The sequence below is a fragment of the Parambassis ranga genome, chromosome 1 (assembly GCF_900634625.1).
Source record: "Parambassis ranga chromosome 1, fParRan2.1, whole genome shotgun sequence".
Lineage (NCBI taxonomy): Eukaryota > Metazoa > Chordata > Actinopteri > Ambassidae > Parambassis > Parambassis ranga.
In genome coordinates this window covers 20,193,936-20,215,647 of record NC_041022.1, presented here as the reverse complement: position 1 = coordinate 20,215,647, position 21,712 = coordinate 20,193,936, and the positions used below count along the sequence as shown (strand labels likewise).

The following is a 21,712-nucleotide window of genomic DNA, read 5'->3' as shown; positions in this document are numbered from 1 at the left end:
ATGGTTTATATGTGGTTGCAGACCTCAGTGGGTGGGTCTGTGGGAAGGACCCACAAACAGTAGCTCTAAGAGTCTCCATACTTACCTGTGTTGGTCTGACTGTCTGCGTCTAGTGTGTGTAATGACTGGTTAAAGATTAGGAGACTACAGGGCAGGGTTGACGGCCCATTGTTTTTGCTGGTCACATGGGACTTGGAAATGTCCTGGGAATGGATGGAAGCTGCATTGTATGTGGTAGAAAGATGACATCTGAGGCCACCACCTCTGTTAAGGGAAGGTTTTTCCAGCTTAACACAGATGGCTTCCTTAACTCCTCTTTCAAACCATCTGTCCTCTCTGTTTAGGATGTGAACATTGTTGTCCTCAAAGGAGTGTCCTTTCTCTTTGAGGGGGAGGTGAACAGCTGAGTCTTGTCCTGAGGGGGTGGCTCTCCTGTGCTGAGCCATTCTTCTGTCAGAAAGGTACACTCCTTAGGTACCAGGTTAGAGAAACAGAATATTTTACTTTATTAGTATATGGACCCCCTGATAAAGCCTTCCCCACCATCTGGCCACCCCTTGTAAAAGATGATAAAAGATGAGCCACATTTGAAGTCAAATATTATTCATTTTCAAAACAAATGCCACAAAGGGTATTAGCTTAAATGAGTTGAACTGCATGTGAATTGAATGAGACACACAAAAAAAATTGGTTGGTGACCCAGTTTTTTTGTGTTTAGGTGTTTTGCAACTGAAAAAAACCGGTTCCTGTAGGCTCCACACACATGGGGGTCCACTTCCGCCACTTTCTGCCAGCCTTATTTATTTAGTTGCCAGGCATTCTTATCTCTACTGTCTGGATACACAGAAATGCAGAAATCTCAGAAAAGGAGGCAGGTGACTGTGTTTTCCAGGTAAATCACAAATAATCGAAAACAACATTTATTTCACAACTACAAAAGTAATTTGTATGAAAATCTACTACTCCAGAAATGTATCACTTGTGCAGAGCACACCCCCATGTGTGTGTGGAGCCTACAGGAAATGGTTTTTTCAGTTGCAAAACACCTACACACAAAAAAACTGTGTCACCAACCACCCATTTTTAACACACACTTTCAAGTAACACACACACAATAGGAGTTTAAACAAGCAGTTTTTTCATTCATGTGTTTATTGACATTGAGTCATTGTCATGGTCATCCACACTGGTGATGTCCTTGGAAAGAGTTGCAGTGGCCCTGATGTACAAATCACATCTGTTGTCAAGTTATTAGAAAGGTTTCTAAAATGTAAACAAAGTACATTTATACACTTTACATCTGCGTAAATAATTTTCATATGCTGTGTGATATACTTCAGTCAAAACGCAAGGCACTTGAACACCTCTGAAATACTGATAAGATTGATTATAAATCAATGTGCAAACAAGAATACAAGATAAATCGACAGATACTGGCCACATGAGGCCATTGTCAGTCATTTTCCCACAAAAGTACTTGACACTGCTTTTAACTATCAATTGGCTTAAGTACCTGTTTGTGTCATTTAAAGCAAATGTGTATTCGTTATTGCCTAATACACACTTTTGTCTACATTTTTCTTTTTGTAAATAAAGGTGTCCCTTAAAAGGCAGGGCTGATCCTGGCCAGACCATTGTCATGGAAAGGTAAATAGCGCAAGGAATAATGTAAGATAAACAGCAAGCGAAGGAGTTAACCTCAAACCTACATTCAGTTGCGTCAACACATTGTCTTCTTTGTTCTTGTGACTAATAATAAAAACACATTGTCAAACACATAGCTCAGTGTGGCTTCTACTATTTTACTATCCAATGTAGGGTTTGTACCAAACAGATTCTGAGTCATTAGTTCAAGCTGAGAACCACTCTGGGTTAATCATTTCACTTCTTCAGTCAGGTAACTCCGTCATAAATGATGTGGTTTGGTTTTCCTCATGGGGTTTTTCTGCTCTTGGCTAGGAAATAAAGCAGGTGGGGAGTCACCTAAGGTATCACACATAGCAGTTGTACTGGATTATAAGTCAATCAATCCAACAGTTGGCTTCCCCACACACCTTAAATCTGTCCTGGCAAATGTGCAAAATCTTTTCCACAAACACAATTTTCTTTTCCAACACTTTGCAAACAGTTGCATTGTTGTAATATTCTAGGTCATTTGATGGATTGTTTATTTGCAGATGCTGACTTAAACTATTAGATGGAAGGTGGCTTTTGATAAAGTCTAAAATGAGTTTACATTAAATTATTGTACATGGACTGCTCCCCACAATCCTGTTTCAGGAAGCAGTGGAGATTGACGCTCATGAAAAAGCCCACAGGATGGGTCCATGCACCTGCTCGTTTTCATGATCTGCTGTGGTAAATACAAAACAGGGTGCTGTCTGATAAAAAAAAAAATGAATATCAAAGTGCAAATGAACTGAAAAAAATACATATATGACTCGTACAGTTCACACAAACCACAAAATTATGCAGCTGTTCTGTTTTCTGTATTTACCGAAAAATTAACTGTAGCTCTACCTCCAGTTATATATTAACAGGCCATCTGGTTAACCTTTGTTAAACATTTGTCACCAATAAAGACAAAGAAGTGTTTTATCTGATCGTTGAGTTGGTTTGGTCAACTATTGTAATTCAATGGAATTCCATTTTGTCAGACACATCAGTCTAAGCAGCTCAAACTATGCGATGCTATGGAAGAAGGAGGTCTGCAGATTATCTAGAATAAAAACCTGTTGTACGACTGTAATATCTAATCAAATGGTAACAACTGTGATGTGTCATTAGCCCCGATGAGCCACAAAATATGCTGTAAGAGTGTAACTGTCCATACTGTAGCTCAGTATGGACTTCACGCTGTAGTTTAAGAGATATATGGTGCAAACACTTGAACTCAGTGGTGCCTCGTACATGCTTTGCAGGCTCCTGTACTCAGTCTGTCTTATTGGGCTGGAATGTCTAAATAGTTTTTATGGCTCTGACAGTGGCAGTTGTCTTTGATTTGTCATAAACACACTCACATGTTCTCCTGTTCAGTCCTGCATTTATGTCACACACAGACCCACATGAATGCACACGCTGACACACACACACACACACACTGCTGTGTGCACATTCTAGCTGACAACAGCTGGTTTGAGGAGGAGTGCCCTTGAGGGTACAACAACCCAGGACAAAGGGTCACCATGTCTTGGTCCCATTCCCGCGGACAGGTTTAGCACTTCCCCCTCCTCTCCTTCTTCCTCCTCATCCTCATCATCCGGCTCCTTCCGTGCCACCCTCCCTAGACCTCCCAGCGCTCCTAACCCCAACACTGATGCAGCTGAGAGTCCAAAGTGTAACAGTGGGGAGTCTGAAAGGCCGAGTGGGCCCAAGCTGCTGCCTCCACCTATGGAGAACAGCGGGGCACCATGGTGTCCAAGGGCCCGGGCATGGCAGAAAGCAGAGAGTGGCAAGGAGGTTCCGAGGCCCCCAAGGAGAGCTGCAGCACCTCCAGGGATGATGACATGAGCCCCACCTACTGAGGGCAGTTCTGTGGCACTCTGATGCCCAGGAAGGTGCATCCCCAGCCTGCTTGAACTGCCTTGTTCTTGGGCAACAAAGTGCCCATGTGCCTTGATGTGCTTACGCAGTGAGCTGGGGTCTGTGTAGCGCTTCAGGCACCCTGCCATCTTGCAGTAGTAGGGCTTGTCCACGTAGTGGGTGCGCGTGTGCTTGAAGCGGTCACTAGAGTTGGAGTAGCGCTTGCTGCAGCCTTCATATGGGCAGATGTAGGGTTTTTCCCCTGGAGGATATGAGGAAGAGACAGGAAGACAATGCAAATCAGGCATAGAAAGAAGAGTCATGAACAATTTAGTTGATAACCAAGTTTGTAAGATAAGAGAAAACAAGACTTTATTGAGCCCCAAAGAAAAACTAAACCACAACTAAAGGAACATTTAATGTATAAACTGCAAAACCTCTACCAGCATTTTGTTTTCCAGCCTGACAAAATGAGTTATAACTCAATAATATTTTTCTGAAGATTCAGTCAGTACTTTAAAAAGAAAAGTGGAGAAAGCAGTTATTTCCTCAGCTGACGTCTGTAACAGTCTAACAGCCACATGACAGTTCCTCTTACACACATATAAGAACAGGGGAAGTAATGAGTAAGGAATGTGTGAGAACTAAACAGTTTTCAATACCTCAGAGAGGAAGAATATTTTACTGATCGCAGGCAGCAGGTTCCTGTAATTGTAGTTCCAAAAATGTATTGTAGCGATCCTTCAGTAATGTTTTGTTAAATGTTGTCCTGTTATACTGCTGTTCAGGTGTTATGTGATTGCAGTCTGTTAACGGACATGGTGCATGTGTAAAGGGTCATGCATACAATTGGCTAAGAAGGCCAGAGGGTCTGTGTGTGCAAGTAGAGCGTGAATGAGGAGGGAGCCTCAGTTAGCTGGTGAGTTAGAATGTTTTTCTGCTGTGGTTATGGCCAACAGTAACCATTCTAGGTCTCCAATAAAGCACCGGCTTGTTTGAAGCTTTCCCGTCCGGTTCTTCTTTACATGCGGATGGAAGCTACAGTATTGTTTGCACAAGCTGTGTGTAAACAATTATGTTTGTACAGTATGTGTCTAAGCCTCAACATGACATAAACCAGATACAGCTAATGTTACAATGTTTGTTGTTGTTTAACATTTTTAATCATGGCATTTGTCTGCTACTAAGTGTGTCTATGTGTAGACAAGAGTTTTCCTTGTACTTATTGTTCTTTGATATGCTGCTATACTACAACTAAATTTCCCCACAGGGAATTAATAAAGTAATTCTTAATCCTAATCTTTGTGTCTTTAAATCCTTGATTTAAAGTGAAAATGTAACCGTACAGAGGTGTCAGGATGCTTAGCTTTGGATGGATGTGTTCTCTCTTGTGTAATAACCTTGTGTTGTGTCTTCCTGTTACTTTGGTAGATTTCATGATCTGATTAAATGAGTTTGTATTTTGAAACTTCTGCCCTCTAGTGTTCGGTTAGGGACGCAGCTCTGTGTCAGTCTGCTAACTTCCTGTCATGTTCCCCCTTTTCCCTTTGTGATTGTTCTGCCCTCATTTTTTTTCTGTTTGTGTCTCATTACCCTTATCTGTGTGTTTTGTCTACACACTTCTTTTGTTTGTCCTTGACAGTTCTGTTTTACTCCTCATTCTATTTTTGTAACTTGAGTTAAGGTGTGGACCCACCTGTGTGAGAGCGAGTATGTATCTTCAGGTTCTCCAAGCGTGAGAAGCTCTTGTTACAGGTGGGACAATGGTGTGGCTTCTCATTGGTGTGTGTGCGGATGTGAATCAGCATTTTATACCTATAAAATATAACACATAGCACATTAGACATATGCTGCACACACTTTGCCTTTTTGTTGCTAAGGCAGCATTTTGTGTGTGCGTTACCATACAAGGCTGCTAATCATGATTCACTCAGACAACCTGTTTTCCTACACAATTATTACATCTGTGTATAATTAAGATAGGTTTAGCTGTACACACATTTGCTTTTGCACTTAGCATCAATTACACTGTGTGGTCAAATTTAACAGCAGTAAGCAGCAGCTAGTTCAGCAGCTGGCTCTTTTTGACATAGTCACTGTGTGTACTTGGGATGGGGGGGGGGTGGTAGTATCATGCTTCGTGGAAGATACACAAATGTTACAGGTACAACAATGTTTTTTCTGAGGAAATTTTGAATAGTTAATTGAAGAGCTGCAGAGGACGGTCAGTTCATTATTTATGAACAAATGAGTAACTTCACACCACTCTCAAACCAGACATCACTACTGACACAGTACCTGGCATTAAACCCCCTCCCATTTCGGGCACAGCCTTCCCACTGGCAGCAGTAACCAGAGTCCTTTTCAGGCTTCACATGGAAGTCGTTGATGTGATCCACCAAGTCCTGCAGCGAGTCGAACAGTAGGTGGCACTGTAGGACACAAAGGAAGAGAGAACTGCATAAACTGGAGCAGGCTGATGATTGATGCTTCCTTTGCAATATGGCCCAAAGACGTTACTTACATAGCAAAATCACTGAGAACACTGTAAAACAATAAAATGCTCAGGATGGCTTATCCTCCGAATCACTGTTAAGTACTAAGGAGCATGAATACTGTAACAACATGGCAGCTCATGTTTCAGCCTAGTCTGAGTGTCTGTAGACAGATTCTTTTAACATGGTCGTCATACAGTCGCTGTGCAAGATGCAGTCATCAAACATGTAGCTGACATCAGGTTGGAGCAGGAGTTTAGATGCTTTTGGACCTAGTACTCATTGGTGTTGATTCCATCACATGATGATGTCTACTGCCAAACACATGATGCACATACTGTTGACAGTCTTCTCTTCAAAATTCCTCCTTTAGCACTTTGTTAGAAGAACATGAGTCTAAGGTAGATTTATTAGTCTAGAAGCCTTTGTGCTCAGCATGCATGCTGTATGATCGGTACTTGTTCACAGCTTACACACCAGCTTGTAGCTTTTTAAAATAAAACAGTCCAAACCAAAGAATAGTCCGTTTACACAGGCCTTTGTTGTTGTTCATCGTCCGTCTCTATTTGTGTTTATATACTTTTATTCTCAGCACCACTTAGTGGTCACAGTGATGATTGCAGTCTGCTTAACAGAAGCTTTTAATTGAATCAAACTGCATGTAGCTTGTGGCTTGTATTGTTCAAACTCAACTGCTGGTGTAATTTAAAACACATAAACGTTCGGCGCCTAGCAGAGAAAATTTATAATTATATTGACCTTCATCCAGCGGCAGGCCAACTGGCCGTCCAGCGAGGGCTCGGGGGAGGCAGGCTTCTCCCTGTTGTGACTTATGAACATGGAGGATGGGAAGCTGTAGCCTCTTGGTGGGCTGCTAATTGGGAGGTAAAACGGAAAACCCTGCGGTGAAGCTCCGCCCTCCACACCTCGATGATAAGCTGCCTCCTGAAAGAGAAGAGAATGGAAAGAAAGGTTATAAAGCCGGACAATACTGTGGTCATGCTAAATGTGGGGAAACCTACCTGACATTTGTGTTGTTTTATGCATAAATTCTTCTAACCCTAAACAGTGAAATGATGGAAACTTACTCAGAACTATTATGGACAGAAACTATTTTAAAGAACTGTCTTACGTCAACTTTTAACACTGAAGACAAGGTACTTTCTGAGCTAAATGATTAATCTGGGCTAAGTGGGGAGATTCGGTGCTCCAACAAAAGAAGCTGTGTGTTTGATGTTATACCATTTAAGCATGGCTAGAATTAGATTTAGACAGAGTCACTGGATGGCTGTGTGCTGTGTGCAGACACTGCACCGACAAATTAGATTCACTCCCAGGATCCCAATTCAATTCAGCGCTGCTGAAGAAGAAGAGTAGAGCGTATTCAGCCACAATCAGTCCCCAGTTGGATTATTCTAAGAAGACGGTGGTCATGCCTATTCACAAGATTAACTGATTATATGAAGGCACACACCTACCCAGAAGGACAGTTTTCCCTGAAGTGCATTTTTATGAAGCAGAAGAGTTTTATTCGTGCAGCAGACACTGGCTGTATCTTTTTGTCATGAAGACAAAAGACAGGGTCGGGTTGCAGTTATAATGATGCACCAGTCCAGGAAGGAAATACGATACGGACAGTGGTGCATTCCAAAAGCAGTAAAGGAATAGTCAAAACACTTTTTTTTCCACAAATATTCCTGCAGCTTAGCAAAGCTGTATATTCCATGCACATTTGTTAGCCTGTCACCATCTTCACTCTGAGCAATGTGATTGATTGGTGGTCTCAAACTGCTGTTGTGAAAGGGGTCACAGACGCTCAGCATGCTTCACTGAACCACACTCTTCAATGGGAATTCAATGACATCTCACAGTCCTCTCTACGAAATGACAGAATTCAGTGCAGCAGTCCCTGTATGTGTTAGTGCAGTGTTATTTTTCTGATGCCTGCACTCACCCGAGAGAAGAGATGTGGCTGAGGGCTGCTGCTGTTGTGAGGGGACTCCAGAGGTGAGGAGGGAGAGGGTGAGGAAGGGGAAGAGGGAGACGGGGAGAGGGAAGAGGCATGTCGAGAGGAGGGTGACAAGCTTAGATCCATGGCTGGTGGAGTGAAGCAGGACCCGGGTCGTTCTTGAGAGGAAGACTGTGAATCTAGATGGGAGATTTGTTCAAATTGAGTTTCCTGAAACAACCACTCACTTCAGTCTATGTTAGGTAGAAAGAAGACAGAAGGACAGTGGCATCAAATAAGGCACAGGCACAGGATTGTGCTTGCTGTGTCTTTGCAGCTCATGAAGATGACTTTGCACTGCTGTCTGTACATGTAGTGCAGGCAGAGCGTAAGCAAGGTAGCAGCGTCTATTACTAACATTCAGGATCACGCTCCTCTTGTTATGAGCAACACCGACAAGCCTGAGGACAATCAATGTCTGTTTTAGGACAGAACACAGCTTTCATTCATCAGATTTACAAAATTAAGTTACTGTGAAAGTGAGAACAGAGAATCAACTTATTACCCCTATTACATTAACACAGACTTAATTATCGCACCATGGCATCATCAAAGCGGTGTCACGTGTGTTATCTGGCTTCGTCTGTGTGTTTGTTGTGCTACAAATTTCTTACCCGGTGAAGATGGGGGCGATGGGAAGGTTGTACACTGCAGCCGGGGCCGCGTAGTGCTGAGGGGGGCACAGATCGAGGAAGGATAAGCCCTCTTTCGAAATGCCACTGGGCCATGTGTTCGTCCTGAGGGAAGCTTCAAGTCCAGCGGCTCGTCCAATGACAGCATGGCGGCTGCTTACTGCTACCTGTCTGAGAAGAAGAGCACAGGTCAGCAAGAAACTGAATGGTTTTCCATTGCTGACCACAGACATGCTGACATTAGCTTAGCTAAATCTCTGTGTTTTGTTAAGTTAGGAAATCTTAATGCTAAATTTACTACTTTTCAATGCTGACATTTGCAGCTGACATGGATATGGCATGGAAAAGGCCAATGCTAAGCTATTTTTAAGGAAAGAAAATACTTCTAATTATTTGTTTATGTTTATTCTAATATTTAAAAAAACTAAACTGACACATATTTCAATTAATTTAAAAAAGTTCCATGAAAAGATTTGAGACTCTTATGGGTGTCGACCACAACAGGAAGTGGCTTTGTGCTTTCACAGCGGGGTGAGAAGAGTCTTATTCATCAGTCCAAACATATGTCTGGTACCCGGTGATCAAAACAACTTGATGATGTCTCACACAGGAGGATGTTGACCAATCAGGAGACACTATTTTGTCACATGATTTCAGTCCAAAGAGAAATAGATCTGAAGTCATGTCAATATGTTAGAATACATGACCTTCGACCTTTAGGAATAAAATGTTAGGAAATCATTCATCCTGGAGTCTCAAGTGAGTGTTTTACTAAATCTTAAGACACTCTTATAGCAAAACTTAGATAAAGTGACAAATAGCAATGCGTCTGAATGAGTCCACACCCATTAGAAAAACATTTGAAAACAGCAGAGTGTAGTACTGTGTTGTTAATACATTGTTTTAGTTGCTCAGTCCTTGAAAACCTCTGTAAGGCATTACGATGTGGGTTTGTTTCTGTGATCCTCTACATTTCTGTGGTCAGCTCCTCAGGGGCAAGAGAAAGATTTTACAGTAGTTTTCCACCCCTGATGGTTTGATAGTCCGGGTGAAGAATGAGACAAAAAGCCATCCCCGGCCATGACTAAACTCCTGGGTTCTTGTTAGACTGAATGACTCAGGACACAGATATCTGCTTCAAAGAAAAAAGTCTTGCAGGAGGAAACCAAAGAGGGGGAAACTCTGCAGTCAAGTGGACCCAACCTGCAGGGAGCAGCTTGACAGCTGCTGGGAGAGTTGACAGTTTTTTTTTTAACACCTGACAGCCATCTGTGTGCTTTAATATCATTTCTGGAAGTCTAACTAGTTTACTACTTAGCTTATGTGTTTTTATGACATGCAGCTGCCATGCTCCACCAGTATTCCAGGTATGCTAATAAGACGCTATGAGGTGTCAACAACATCAAGGGCACATTCACAGCTAAGAAAACTTTTCATGGTTACAGACATGAGTGGTATGACACACCTCAAACCTAATTATCTGGGTATTCATTGAAATACTATTAACGACTTACCAACATCCCAGTGAACGTCACACTGTGACGCTGATGGAGGTCAGACTATCTGCTGTGTTAACCCCTGCAATCCCACACTGCTGATGACATCAGAGATACTTTAAATTGTCTAATCTGCAGTTTGAAGCTACCCCACTATGAGGTAATAGTAGACTAGAAGTATTTTTGACTCAGACAAACAAAACAAACTAATTTCTGCATTTTACAGCGGCCCTAATCCCATCATGTAACTTGTAATTTAACCAAAGTTTGGAAACAGATCTGCCTTTTTACTTTTACTTGAAACCTCACACCCACAGCACAGGCTGTTTGTAGTGTGTCTGTTCTTCTAGCCTGTAGTTATGTATTTAGTCAGTTTTTGTCTGCAGTGGAACTCCTAAATGGCGCCAGACGTGGGCTGCAAGTAGATTTGTGACACAACTTGCAAAGCCATTGGATGTCTCACTGTATGGCTCTATAATAACGGCTGGCAGTAAGAGCTTTCTTAATTTACTCTCACAGGCTGGATTAAAACCGGCAACTTTCCAGCTACATGTACACCTCTTTAACTTCTAAACTCGCTGTCGCCACAAATTCTTCCACAATCACTGACACAATCCCCCGACATAATATAAGGCAGAGGCTAAACCACAATGAAGTCAGTGTTTAGGTCCTTCTGCTGGCCTGCCAGCTACCGCACCACACTGGTTTCACATTCCACAGCAACCTCGCTGATTTCTCTCTCTCTCACACACACACTCTCTCTCTCACACACACTGCTATTTGGAGGTATTGTGAAGGCACGTACATACAGGACCATATGTATTTCGGCACGCATACAGAAAAGGGTCACACCAGTAGACATGTGCAAGACTCATAACCACACGTGAGCCCCCATCCTCCTGCAGCTCCTCCCCTTTTTTTCCCTCAGTGACCTGCAATTGGGCAGCATGCCCAGACTCTCTTATGGATCCTCTGCAGTCTAGCAAAACACATACTTTTACTAATCACACACTTGCACTCAAACATATGCACTCATGCACACACACACCTAGTAACATAGCGTATCTATTCTAAACACATGTAAGGAGTACAGCATATTACATTTTTACTCAAACACAGCAACACACACTTTGTGTTACACACCAACATATTATATTTCATAGCTCCTAACTTTATATGTCATGATTTTATCTAACCTGAAACTATTCTGTCCTCCAGGCATGAAGATCGTCCCGAATGTCCTCACGACAGTGCTTTAAAACTGCGAGTAGGTCCTCACAGAGATGGCAATACACACACTCAGAACATAGACACCTGGTCACGCCCATATTCTCAGGACTGCGAATTTTTGTGCTTAAACACATTTGTACGTACACTGTGTGTTGCCTCCTATATTCAGATCTGTGGAGCCCTTTCAAACAAGCACCATTCCGCCAAAAATGTTATATACAATTATATGTGAAACAGTACAGACACACACACACTCACACAGAGAGTTGATGACCCCCCTCAGGTGTTACACACATATAAGGGAGTCTTTCCTCCTCTCACAGGAAACATTTGCCTCTGTGGTGCCCTGATCTGGCCTCTCTCTCGCTCTCTCTCCCCCCCGTTATTTTTCACTCCCCTCTCTGCTTTCCTCCCTCTCTCTCTCTCCTTCCTGTGGTTTTCCTCTCCCAGTCCTCCAGCAGAGCATACCTCTCCTATTCCCTGCACCTCCCACTCCTTTTTCTTCTCTCCCAGTTTTCATTCTCCAGTGCATTTTTCAGCTCCTTTTTTTTCGAATTTCTTCAATTCCTTGTCTTGCTTGTGTGGCAGAAACCATTACTGTCATTCCTGGTTTATTTATACATATGGCACACAAGTTTCCTTTGAGAATAAAGCTGTCTTTTAAAAGTTCCAAAGGACGTATTTGAATAAAAAGACTTATTGCCAATGTGAGAGCTGACTTTCTGACTGTCTTTATACTTTATACTAATGATGTGGCCCCATCTCATCACATATTCGGTCAGCACTTTTATCTACCTGATGTGCAACCATAGCAACCAGCATCATTCTGGTCAGTTCCCATTTCATTTTCACTTTCAGTTCACTTTCTGTTTAATATGCTGATTTTACTCTCTATTTGGTTATGGTTAACATCATAATTTGTGTCTTGGTTACCATGGTTACAGTTCCTGCCCCTAGATTCCCTGTCAGACTGTCATGGTCTCATGGCACCATTAACAAGGGTTTTCTGAATTTGTTACGTTTAGAACCATTTGCCACCAAAAAAGGGCAAAGTTGAGGCAGGTTTGGAGGATGATCTAAAGAGGTTTTAGGGAGGGAAGGGGTGCAGAGGAGGATTCAATTTCAATGTTTGATGTGCAAGCAGAGAAGGGGAGGAAAGGGGAGAAGGACAGGAGAAGGCACTTCACTCCAGGAACCATGTCAGTCCTTATTTTTTAGGGGTTATGTCCTTTCATCTATCATCCCACATCCTGTTAAGGTATTACACAATGCTGTTGCAACTGCAAGGATGACAGGAGGAGGCTTTGTTTTTGTGACTTGGAGGCTTAGAGAGACAAGAAAATGAAGGCTTTAAAGGCTGAGGAGCTTTCATGAGAATCGGTGGTCGAAACTGGACACCTGTTTAAATAATATAATATTAACAGTGGACAAAAACAAAAAGAGAAATTGAGTTTGCATTAGGGAGAAAAGGGGATTCTTAGGACACAGAGAGGGGACGAGAAGAAGACAGCAGGGGGTCACTCTCACCACACAGACTGTGGTGGGATGCTGGACACAGGGACATTTTATAAAAGAAAGAAACACAAACAGGAGTGTTCACACAGCACAATATGTTTTTGACTCTTTTCAAGGGCATGAGACGAAGCACATCATCCAAAACACTAATGACCATATCACATTTCAAATCCGAGTCACAAAAACAAAACCGCCACTGCTGTAGTTAGATGGTTTCTACCGCCACGGCAGCGAAAAAGGAAATTTACTGTCAATGTTCACAACTTGTGAATGTGTTGAGCCACTGTTTTATGTGATGTCAGCTCTGATTCACAGCCCGCTCTCTCTGCCAGCATTCAGGACAGTGTGTGTGCCTCAGGATGAGAAAAATGGCACGGCGTGTTGAGACTGAGACTGAGTAGGCGGTGAAAATGACAAGCAGAAAACAGAGACTGTAGGAGTCAGACATCAGACATGGGCTCCCACCCTTTCCTCTCCTCACACTTTTCCCATTATTTGTCTCAGTATTACCCTCACCCCCTCTCTCTCTCTTGCATCTCGAGAGTCCTAAGTGATGCAACTTTGCAGAGAAAGTCTGCAATAGCCACCAGTACAGTCTGCACTGTCTCTCTCGCTGACACTGGCGTCTTCACTACTTAGGAAGGGAGTGGTGGCGGCTGTCAGGGGAGGAGGGGCGGGGGAGTAACCTCTCAGGACAGGGATTATGCACTTTTCACTTGAAAAATACTCCCTGTGCTCTGTTTGTCTCCAACTGATTTCCAAATCATCCTGAGACTTAGATGGCCATTTTTAAGAGATTGGGGTGGACACTTAACACCGATTAAGCTCCAACAGTAAAGTTTCATGACAAGGTGTGTCAAAGCTTCCTAAAGAGATGTGCTGTAGAGATGTTAAATCAGGTAAAATTAAACCCCAAACTATAATCTAAAACCTGCAATTTCCCCATTGTGGGACTAATAAAGGTTTCTTAATTAGCACTAATCCCTTTGTATCAAGATAAGCAGCCGCCCAGCTGCCTTGCTTTGTGACCAGTTACAATATTGGTCTCAAAAATCTATATGGGAGATTTTGATAAAGCTGCATGCTGCAAAACGTCTTACTCTGATCCACACAGTTTACATCCATGTTTAATCAGTGTTTCTTGTCATATTATGACATAAAACTAAAGCTCACAATATTATTATAGACACTCAAGTAGCAGGAAGTCAACTTTGTCATCCGACACCAGGATTATACTTCCTGGATCTATGACCATTGACGGGGTAACACAAGGCTCTGCGGAGAGGTTGCACTGTATCCGTGCTGCTGTCCACAGGACGTCAATAAACACCTTAGTAATGCTGCACAAGCTGTCATGGTTGATGGTTCTCCAGTGCCTCCAGACAGCTAATTACCACTGTAAATTGTATTGCTCTTGTGACCTTTATTTGATGCTGAGTTCTTTGCACCTTTGACAAACGGATAGCTTTGATAGATTTGACAGTTTTGATAGAATTTCCAATCAGCTTGGTTGTTGTATGTTTGACCTATGTTTGTCTTAACTCCAAAAAAGATGAGTTTACTCTTTGTATGAACAATTTCAGGCACAAGCCGGCATCAATATATGGATCTAAAAAATATATGTAAAGAGGCTGACAAGTATGATCCTACACATAAAAGCTAGAGAGTTCCTTTACACACAAGCTGGAGACATGCAAATAATAAATATTTGGAAGTAGGCACGAGCTAAAACAAATGGAAAGGAGATCAGCTGTAGAGGAGGGGCAGTTACAGCAGGATAAGCCCATCTCATCACAGTTTATCCCTTTGTAGCTCCAAGATGAACTTAACCATGTATAGTAAGCTTCGACCTGGTGCCAGTATGGAGCACATTTGTGTCGATCATCTAACTCCCTGAGGTGAAAGTGGGGGAGAAAAGTAAAGTCAGCTGCTTTCTTTTTCCGTGACGATTTAAAGACAAACAGCTAAAATAAGTGAGATTTTGGACTGAAATCAGTGCGAGCCAGACACTTGACCTCAAAGGAATGCGTGTGTTTATGAAATAACTTTACATGGTGATATGTTTCATTTCAGAGAGATCGTTTTGGGGCCTAGTTGACCAAATATTAACCCTTTCCTTTTTATGACATACAGTAAATATTTGAAGGTGAACCAGTAGTATGTCCTATATTGTGTCAGTAGCAGCATGTAGATGGAATATTGGCCAGTTCTATGCAAACTGAGGACTTATCCTGTGTCATCAGAGCAAGTACAGGTACAACAACACACCATCATCTCCCCGTCTTCCTTAATACATTTCACTTACATTGCATTTGATTAGTTGCTTCTTCTATAGGTGTAGACCTCCACCAAAGTCCCTTCCCCTATTTATGTTATACCCTCTCTGTCCCTTTTCACTCATAACCCCCACCCACAATCCCTTGCAACACACCACCGCCACCATCCCACTATTTGGCAGTGAGACAAGGTCAACACTGAAACCTTTTCGTTTCTCCTCCCTGCCTTCTCTCTCCCTGTGTAATTCCTCGCCATCAGCAGAGCAACAGATCTCCCCGCTCCCTGATCTTTTCATCCACCGCCGCTGAGGAAAAAAAGAGACGGACTAAAGATGGAGAGGAGGATGAGAATAAGTCCAGAGATGTTTAAAAAGTGCCGACGTTCTAGGTTGTGCTGAAAATAAGACAGAATGAACTTAAAAAAAGGGGAAAAAAAAGATCAGGAAATGAAAGACGGAGAAAGGAAGGAGGGGAGTTAGTGGAGACAGACTGAAAGACTGAGGGAGAAAAGTGTTTTTAACCTTCATTCTCAGGCGAGACAGATGAGGCCAAGAGTAGTCTGCTTCCCAAAAATCAGTTTTTTTTCCTGTTACTAATTTTCCTCTCTTTCAGTTTTGTCTTTTTCTTTCTTTCTTTCTCAGCATCCCTCTCTCTCACTCCCTCAGCTCTGTCATCCAGACGTAAAACACACAAACACATGTGCCTCACATTCCTACGTGCAGAGCAGATTCACCCAATTTGTTTCCACTGTGTGTGTGTGTGTGTGTGTGTGTGTGTGTGTGTGTGTGTGCCAAGCCAGTAAATAATAACCAATCCCAGCTGTACTGTAGGCCAATCCTCTCATTCTCGGTGGGGAAACAAAGAGGGAGCGAAAGGAAAAAGACTCCATCAAATAACAGAGTAATGAGCTGGAAAAAAGTCAGCAGAGAGTTAAGCAGGAAGAATTAATAACGTTTTAATGCTAACAGACATTATACATCCTGTAGAAGTGGCAGTTAGTATAGGACTTACATGCCATTTGAAAAATATCCAATGTGTGCACATTTCAAGGAGGGGTTTCAGAGTGAAACAACCTTCAAACTTTTCCATGCTGCTAGCAAGCACTTTTTAAAGAAGGGGAAGCTGCTGCTCAGGTAAATAAACACTGCAGTTTCCTCCTAAATTCCAAAAAAGTAATCAATCACTAATTTGGCTTTTTCACACTGAGGAAAAATAAACTGCCAATTTCATACTGATTTCCTGGACTTTGCGTGAAAGAACTTAAACCAAAGCAGCATTGTGTTGTACTGCCTTCAGGGGAGAAAAACCAAAAAGAGAGAAGAAGCCACAAAGCTGAGGGAATGCGCTGCATAAAGAAAGATATCAGGCATGAAGGGGAAAAAGGTATTAATAATTTAACATAAGTGGGGCACTAGAACAAACATGTATGTGATTATCAGCTGGTTTATGTGTTTTTACATATAAATAACCTTAGAAAATTAATTGATTCACTCTGACAGAGGCTTTTATTTTGATAGGTGCAACCTCCACCCAGCATCAAAGGCAAGCAGAGAGGGGGGGGGGGTGACTGACCAAAAAGATGGAGTGTGTCAGCACATATTTACCCATACTCCATGTTTAAGCCTTGACCAGCAGTGTTGGAGCATTTTTCATCTTTATTTTTTAGTGCATGTGGATTTAAAGACTTTTTGACTTTGATCTTCCAGCACGGTATTTTGGACATTTCTGTCCTTTGCAGGGTTTTTCTCTCTTTGAGTTTGAATACCTGGTACAGGATGATGTACATCCATTTAACCATTTATTTATTTTTGCTTGGTGGTTAAATTTCCATTTTAAAATCACCCTTAAAAGTTCAGCTAAGCTGAAAATCTAATTGTTACAAACGCAAGTAAAATCTAACTACTTGATCCTTTTAACCATTATTAACTATTTTACCATTGTATGCACTTGACTGTGAGAAGTAATGTGCAATGTGTGAGGAAGAAAGCATAGCCTGGGACAGTGGAAATGTCTGACTGCTGTATTGTTGCAGACAGATTGCCTCACTCTATATTCAAGTACAAGCAGTAATATGATGCAGCAGAGCAGCCCTCACATCTCCACCACCATGCTGGTTCTGTGTAGCCTGGTCAATCACCTCATGAAAATTCTCTCCATAAAATGTGTCTGAATCCCTTTTCTTCACAGCCAGTTCCACTCAGGAGGCACCCTATCACACTGTAACCTAAAATGAGTCGGGCTTTATGTGAAGACTTCCTGCTTGCCTTGTTCAAAAACATTTGCTAATTTTCAAGTAACAAAACTAAAATTACACCATTTGAAACTGATAATAAACAAAAAACTGATGTTCTTTGTTTATGAGATTTTCTACTTTTTGATTGTATGTCTATCCAAGTGTGGTATATACAGTTCTTTTGATGTGCTTTAAATTTGAAACTGGCTACAAATATTCAGTGTCATTGTAGTGCATAATTTTTATAACACAAAAGCAAAATTAAACATCATTAAAGCAACAACAACAATACCATTGAAAAAATAAGAGCCCATCTATTGACGTCAACATCCAAGGGCCTGTGGAACATACATGAAGCTCAATGTCTGATCCCACGCCCATCTCATCACTTGATCTCTCCTTAAAATCATAATTCCCAGCCTTGAGGAGACATTCTTTTTTTTCCTTTATCCCTTTTTCCCTCTTTCTCCCCTCACAGCTCGCTCCTTCTCTATGCCAGGCTTTTTTTTTCATTGAGACCAGCAAACCAAAAAGAAAGAGAGAAACAGCAAGTGGAAGGGAGGGGAGAGGAGAGGAGAATATGAAGGGGAGAGAGGGAGAGAGACGGAGGGGGGGTGTTGAGTTGGGGTTTTCGGAATTTGGTCTATGTTTGGTTTGGAAGCGAAGGCCCCGGCGCTGGGCTCTCAGGAGGATAATGGAAAAGAGAGGGAGAAGAAAGGGAGGTTTATGGATGTGTGTGTACCCTCACAGGTGGTCGGCACACACTGATGGGGGGGCCTTTTGTGTGTGTCAGAACGCATGTGTGTTTGCTGAGTTGTGTCGGCGTGTTGGCACAGGTAATGCTATCTGCGCTCCAGGCATGCGTGTGTCTGTTTACTTGCAGATGTTGGCACAGATGCATGTGAGCCTTTAGCATGTAACAATCCGAAAAGGGAGAGAGAGAGAGAGAGAGGAGGTGAATTAGACATTCCTAAGCTGGGGGAGGAGGGGAGGGGGATGCAGGGAGCCAGTGGTTAGTTAGTGGTTTGAAACTAAGAAGAGAAAAATGAATGTCTGGTCCAGGGCTGGGCCCAAAAACTTTACCACAACCAGCCAACGAGCCAAGCGACTGAGGAGAGGAGAGCACAGTCAAAAAGAGTTATGGAGAAGAGGAGAACCAGGGAGGCCTCCTCCGCCTCCTCCGCCTCCTACTCCTGCAACACCCTCCTCCCATATGAGGCCTGCAAACTCCTGCCTCTGCCGCAGGGGAGAAAGAGGGGGAGTGGTGCTTTTATAGCTGGGCTGAACCCACTGAACCCATCATGTACAAACAGCGGGAAAAGTACGGAGACGACCGAGGGGCCGAGGCCAGCGGCCACGTGGGGGGCTTCACAGAGGGGGGGGTTTCAGTCAGGGAGCTAAGACGGCTGGAGGTACAAGGAGGAGGAGAGTGATGGAGGTGCAGGAGGAGAGTTGTCCCTGGCCTCCCTGTGCTCCACTTTACCATACATCACCAGTTTAGTTACTTTTCTGTCGCTCTCCCATTTTCCCTTGCTTGTCCTCTTCTTCTTGTCCTCCAGTCCACCATTGATTATGTCTTTCATTTTTGTCTTTTCGGGCATTGTTGTCTTCCTCAGATCTTCCCCCTGCTTACTGTCATTCCTTTTTTTTTTTTACATTTCATACCCTCCCTCCCCTGTTCCTGTCTTCACTCATCTACATCATACGTATGTGAATATGACCCTGCAGCAGACAGTGTGGGTGGAAGGGGGCTGTAAAACAGATGCACCCAACAACAACAGGAAAGGACTTTGCTTGGCTCTGGGCCTTCTCTAAAAATCCATCCCTGAGCGTCTGCCCAGCCTTTAGAGAACCGCATGATGCAACAAGCCTGCAACCTGCACATCACTGCCGTCCCATGAAAACCTTAGAACCTCAAAAACTCCACCACATCTCAGAAAACTAAGTGAGGGGGTTTCAGTGAAGCTCTATAGAAAAACACCCTTGCTTTTGAGACACTGTAGAATTTAAGAGGAAATATAAAAAACAAATCAGCTGAATGTTTTGAGTCGTGTTTGGTTTATTAGGGAGGATGAGGAGTCATGGTGTCTGGGTGGTGAGGCAGTTGTGGAATTTGGTGACTTACTGCAAGGGAAGTAAAGGTCTCACTCAGAGTGGTGGTGTGTGGGAGACGGCATGTGCCACTGTGTTATCTATAGGGCCTTAGACGTATGTGTACAGAGCCACACCGGGTGGTTGTCTACATATCACTGACATAACAGTTTGCTTTTTAATGCTGATGTGGTGCCCACACCACCCAAATAGTTTACATCCATCCATTCGCCATACCTTCTTTATAGGCCTTTACAGCATTTTCAGGCAACTTAGTCACATTTTGAAGATTTGACAGCCTGTGAACCCGAGTCTTCCCGATCTGGTATCAAGAATGTAGGCTGTCTGTGCCATGTAAACATGTGTCGTTCACTTATGGTGATTGACACTTTGCATGTCATGTCTTTTAGACAAACTTTTTTGTACTACTTTTTACATTACTTGACTTAATTTCCACTGGCCAATGCAATAGTTGAGTGGCCTTATGTAAACACTTTACACTAGTTTGTTATCCAGTTCCTCATATTTCAGTTTGCACCGTACATTTAAAGGAAGATACAGAAAGGCCCTGAATTAACCCTTGAGGTGTTTTATGCCTGTTATGGGCCAGAGGATGGCCTTTCCAACTTAAGAGGTTTTCTTTTTGTGTGTGTTCCATTAACTTAAGATTTTACCCTCATTCTTCTTTAAAACTAAGAGTGGACGAGGATCTCTGTCAATAACACGTATAGACTGCAGAATCTGGTAGATGTGGACAGAAACAGATGCACAGCAAGTGGGTAAACTATGACTTTTATGCAAAAGACCCCTAAATTAATAAAAAAGTACTACATGATGTTTTGATTTTCCACATGCAGAGTATTATATTGATCTAAGACACATTATAGGAACTATTACTTTAATTAATTAGCTTATGCCACCATTACATTTATTCATTATTTCTTTAGCACATTTCACACCAGATAAAAGCCTGTAAGTGCAGCAACAAACTCCACTCACTGCTATAGACACACATTGGAAAGAGGTAGCCTGACAGGGGCTGAGTTTCAGGACTTACCTTATAAAAACCAGCCTGTGAGACAGTCTCCTCTATGCTCCCTGTAGTCTGCCTGAAGATGCTCCTGAGCCTTCACAAACTGAGCACAGATCACCAAAAATCAAGCTGCTGTCTCCTGTTCCATCTTCATCTGAGTCATCTGTTGTCAGTGGCTGGTTTCAAAAAATAAATCTCTATCCCCAAAGAGGGGGGGATCGTTCAGGAGAAAGAAAAAGAAAGAAAAGCCTGTTGCTAGTGGTCAGTTTTCAGATCGAAAACCTTGTCCTAGGAGACTAAATGGCTCTGACGTAAAGCAATAAATGTCGGGTGAGGGGGAAACACAAGCTGTGACTCAGGTGTGTGGATGTACACACAAATAATCAGCCGCAAAAAAAGGTAGGAGCTCTCCCGGAGGTGCATCGCTCAGTTGCGACGCTGGTCAACTGAGCTTCCAGCAGAGGAGGAGAGGGAAAGAGGCTGTGTGGGAGGGAGAGAGAGGCGGTGAGACAAGGAGGTGGAGAGACACAGGCTGGCAATGGAAGAGAGAGAGAGAGAGAGAGAGAGAGAGAGAGAGAGAGAGAGTAGGAGAAATGCCAGAATTCGGATCCAGCCAGCTGTTGACTTTCACAGACTGGAGTCTTGTGTTTCAACACTTCCTATTACATCACTCTACTCTACCATTATAACATATTGTGAGGCTACATATTCACATATGTGACGTCGTCATTCCCTACTGCAGTTTTTTATAAAACGTCATAAAACTAGGACACATTAGACGTGGTTGGATTTTAATACATTGACTCTAGAACCTGCGCAGACAGCAACGCTCTCCTCATACGCCTGTCCCTGCAGTAGGGTCACTCATTGTCGCCATCTAGTGGCGATGAGGTGGAACTCACATCTGAGAGACCACTCATAAACCGCAGCTTTGATTTTAAGGAATTTAAATATTTATGATTACAGCCCTAAACTAAACAATTATAGATAGACTAAAGCTAAATGCTTTTAACTGACTGATGAACGGTTTGACAGTGTAATTTGAATAAAAAGTCAATGGAGGTCAAGTTTTTTTAACACACAACATAAGGGCTGATTGGCTAAAGGTGAAATGACATCAAATCCAGATCAACTTTAAATGGCCATGCAGAAAGTAAGAAGACTGTAACGTTTTGTGATCA

General features: G+C 42.6%; 1 protein-coding gene across 2 annotated transcripts; it reads right to left on the bottom strand.

Moving 5' to 3' along the window:
* Positions 1 to 1,157: 1,157 nt before the first annotated feature.
* Positions 1,158 to 20,965, bottom strand: LOC114442011 (zinc finger protein GLIS2-like). Of its 2 annotated transcripts, none has more exons than XM_028415250.1 (7): positions 20,556 to 20,965; positions 8,640 to 8,828; positions 7,972 to 8,165; positions 6,777 to 6,962; positions 5,821 to 5,954; positions 5,219 to 5,337; positions 1,158 to 3,784 (listed from the first exon to the last, which is right to left on the bottom strand). In XM_028415250.1, the coding sequence occupies exons 2-7, from the start codon at positions 8,803 to 8,805 to the stop codon at positions 3,117 to 3,119; spliced, it is 1,467 nt and encodes a 488-aa protein (XP_028271051.1). In that variant the 5' UTR covers positions 8,806 to 8,828; positions 20,556 to 20,965; the 3' UTR covers positions 1,158 to 3,116. The 2 variants fall into 2 exon arrangements, with proteins under 2 accessions (XP_028271051.1, XP_028271060.1); XM_028415259.1 differs by having other exon boundaries at positions 8,640 to 8,824.
* Positions 20,966 to 21,712: the final 747 nt, after the last annotated feature.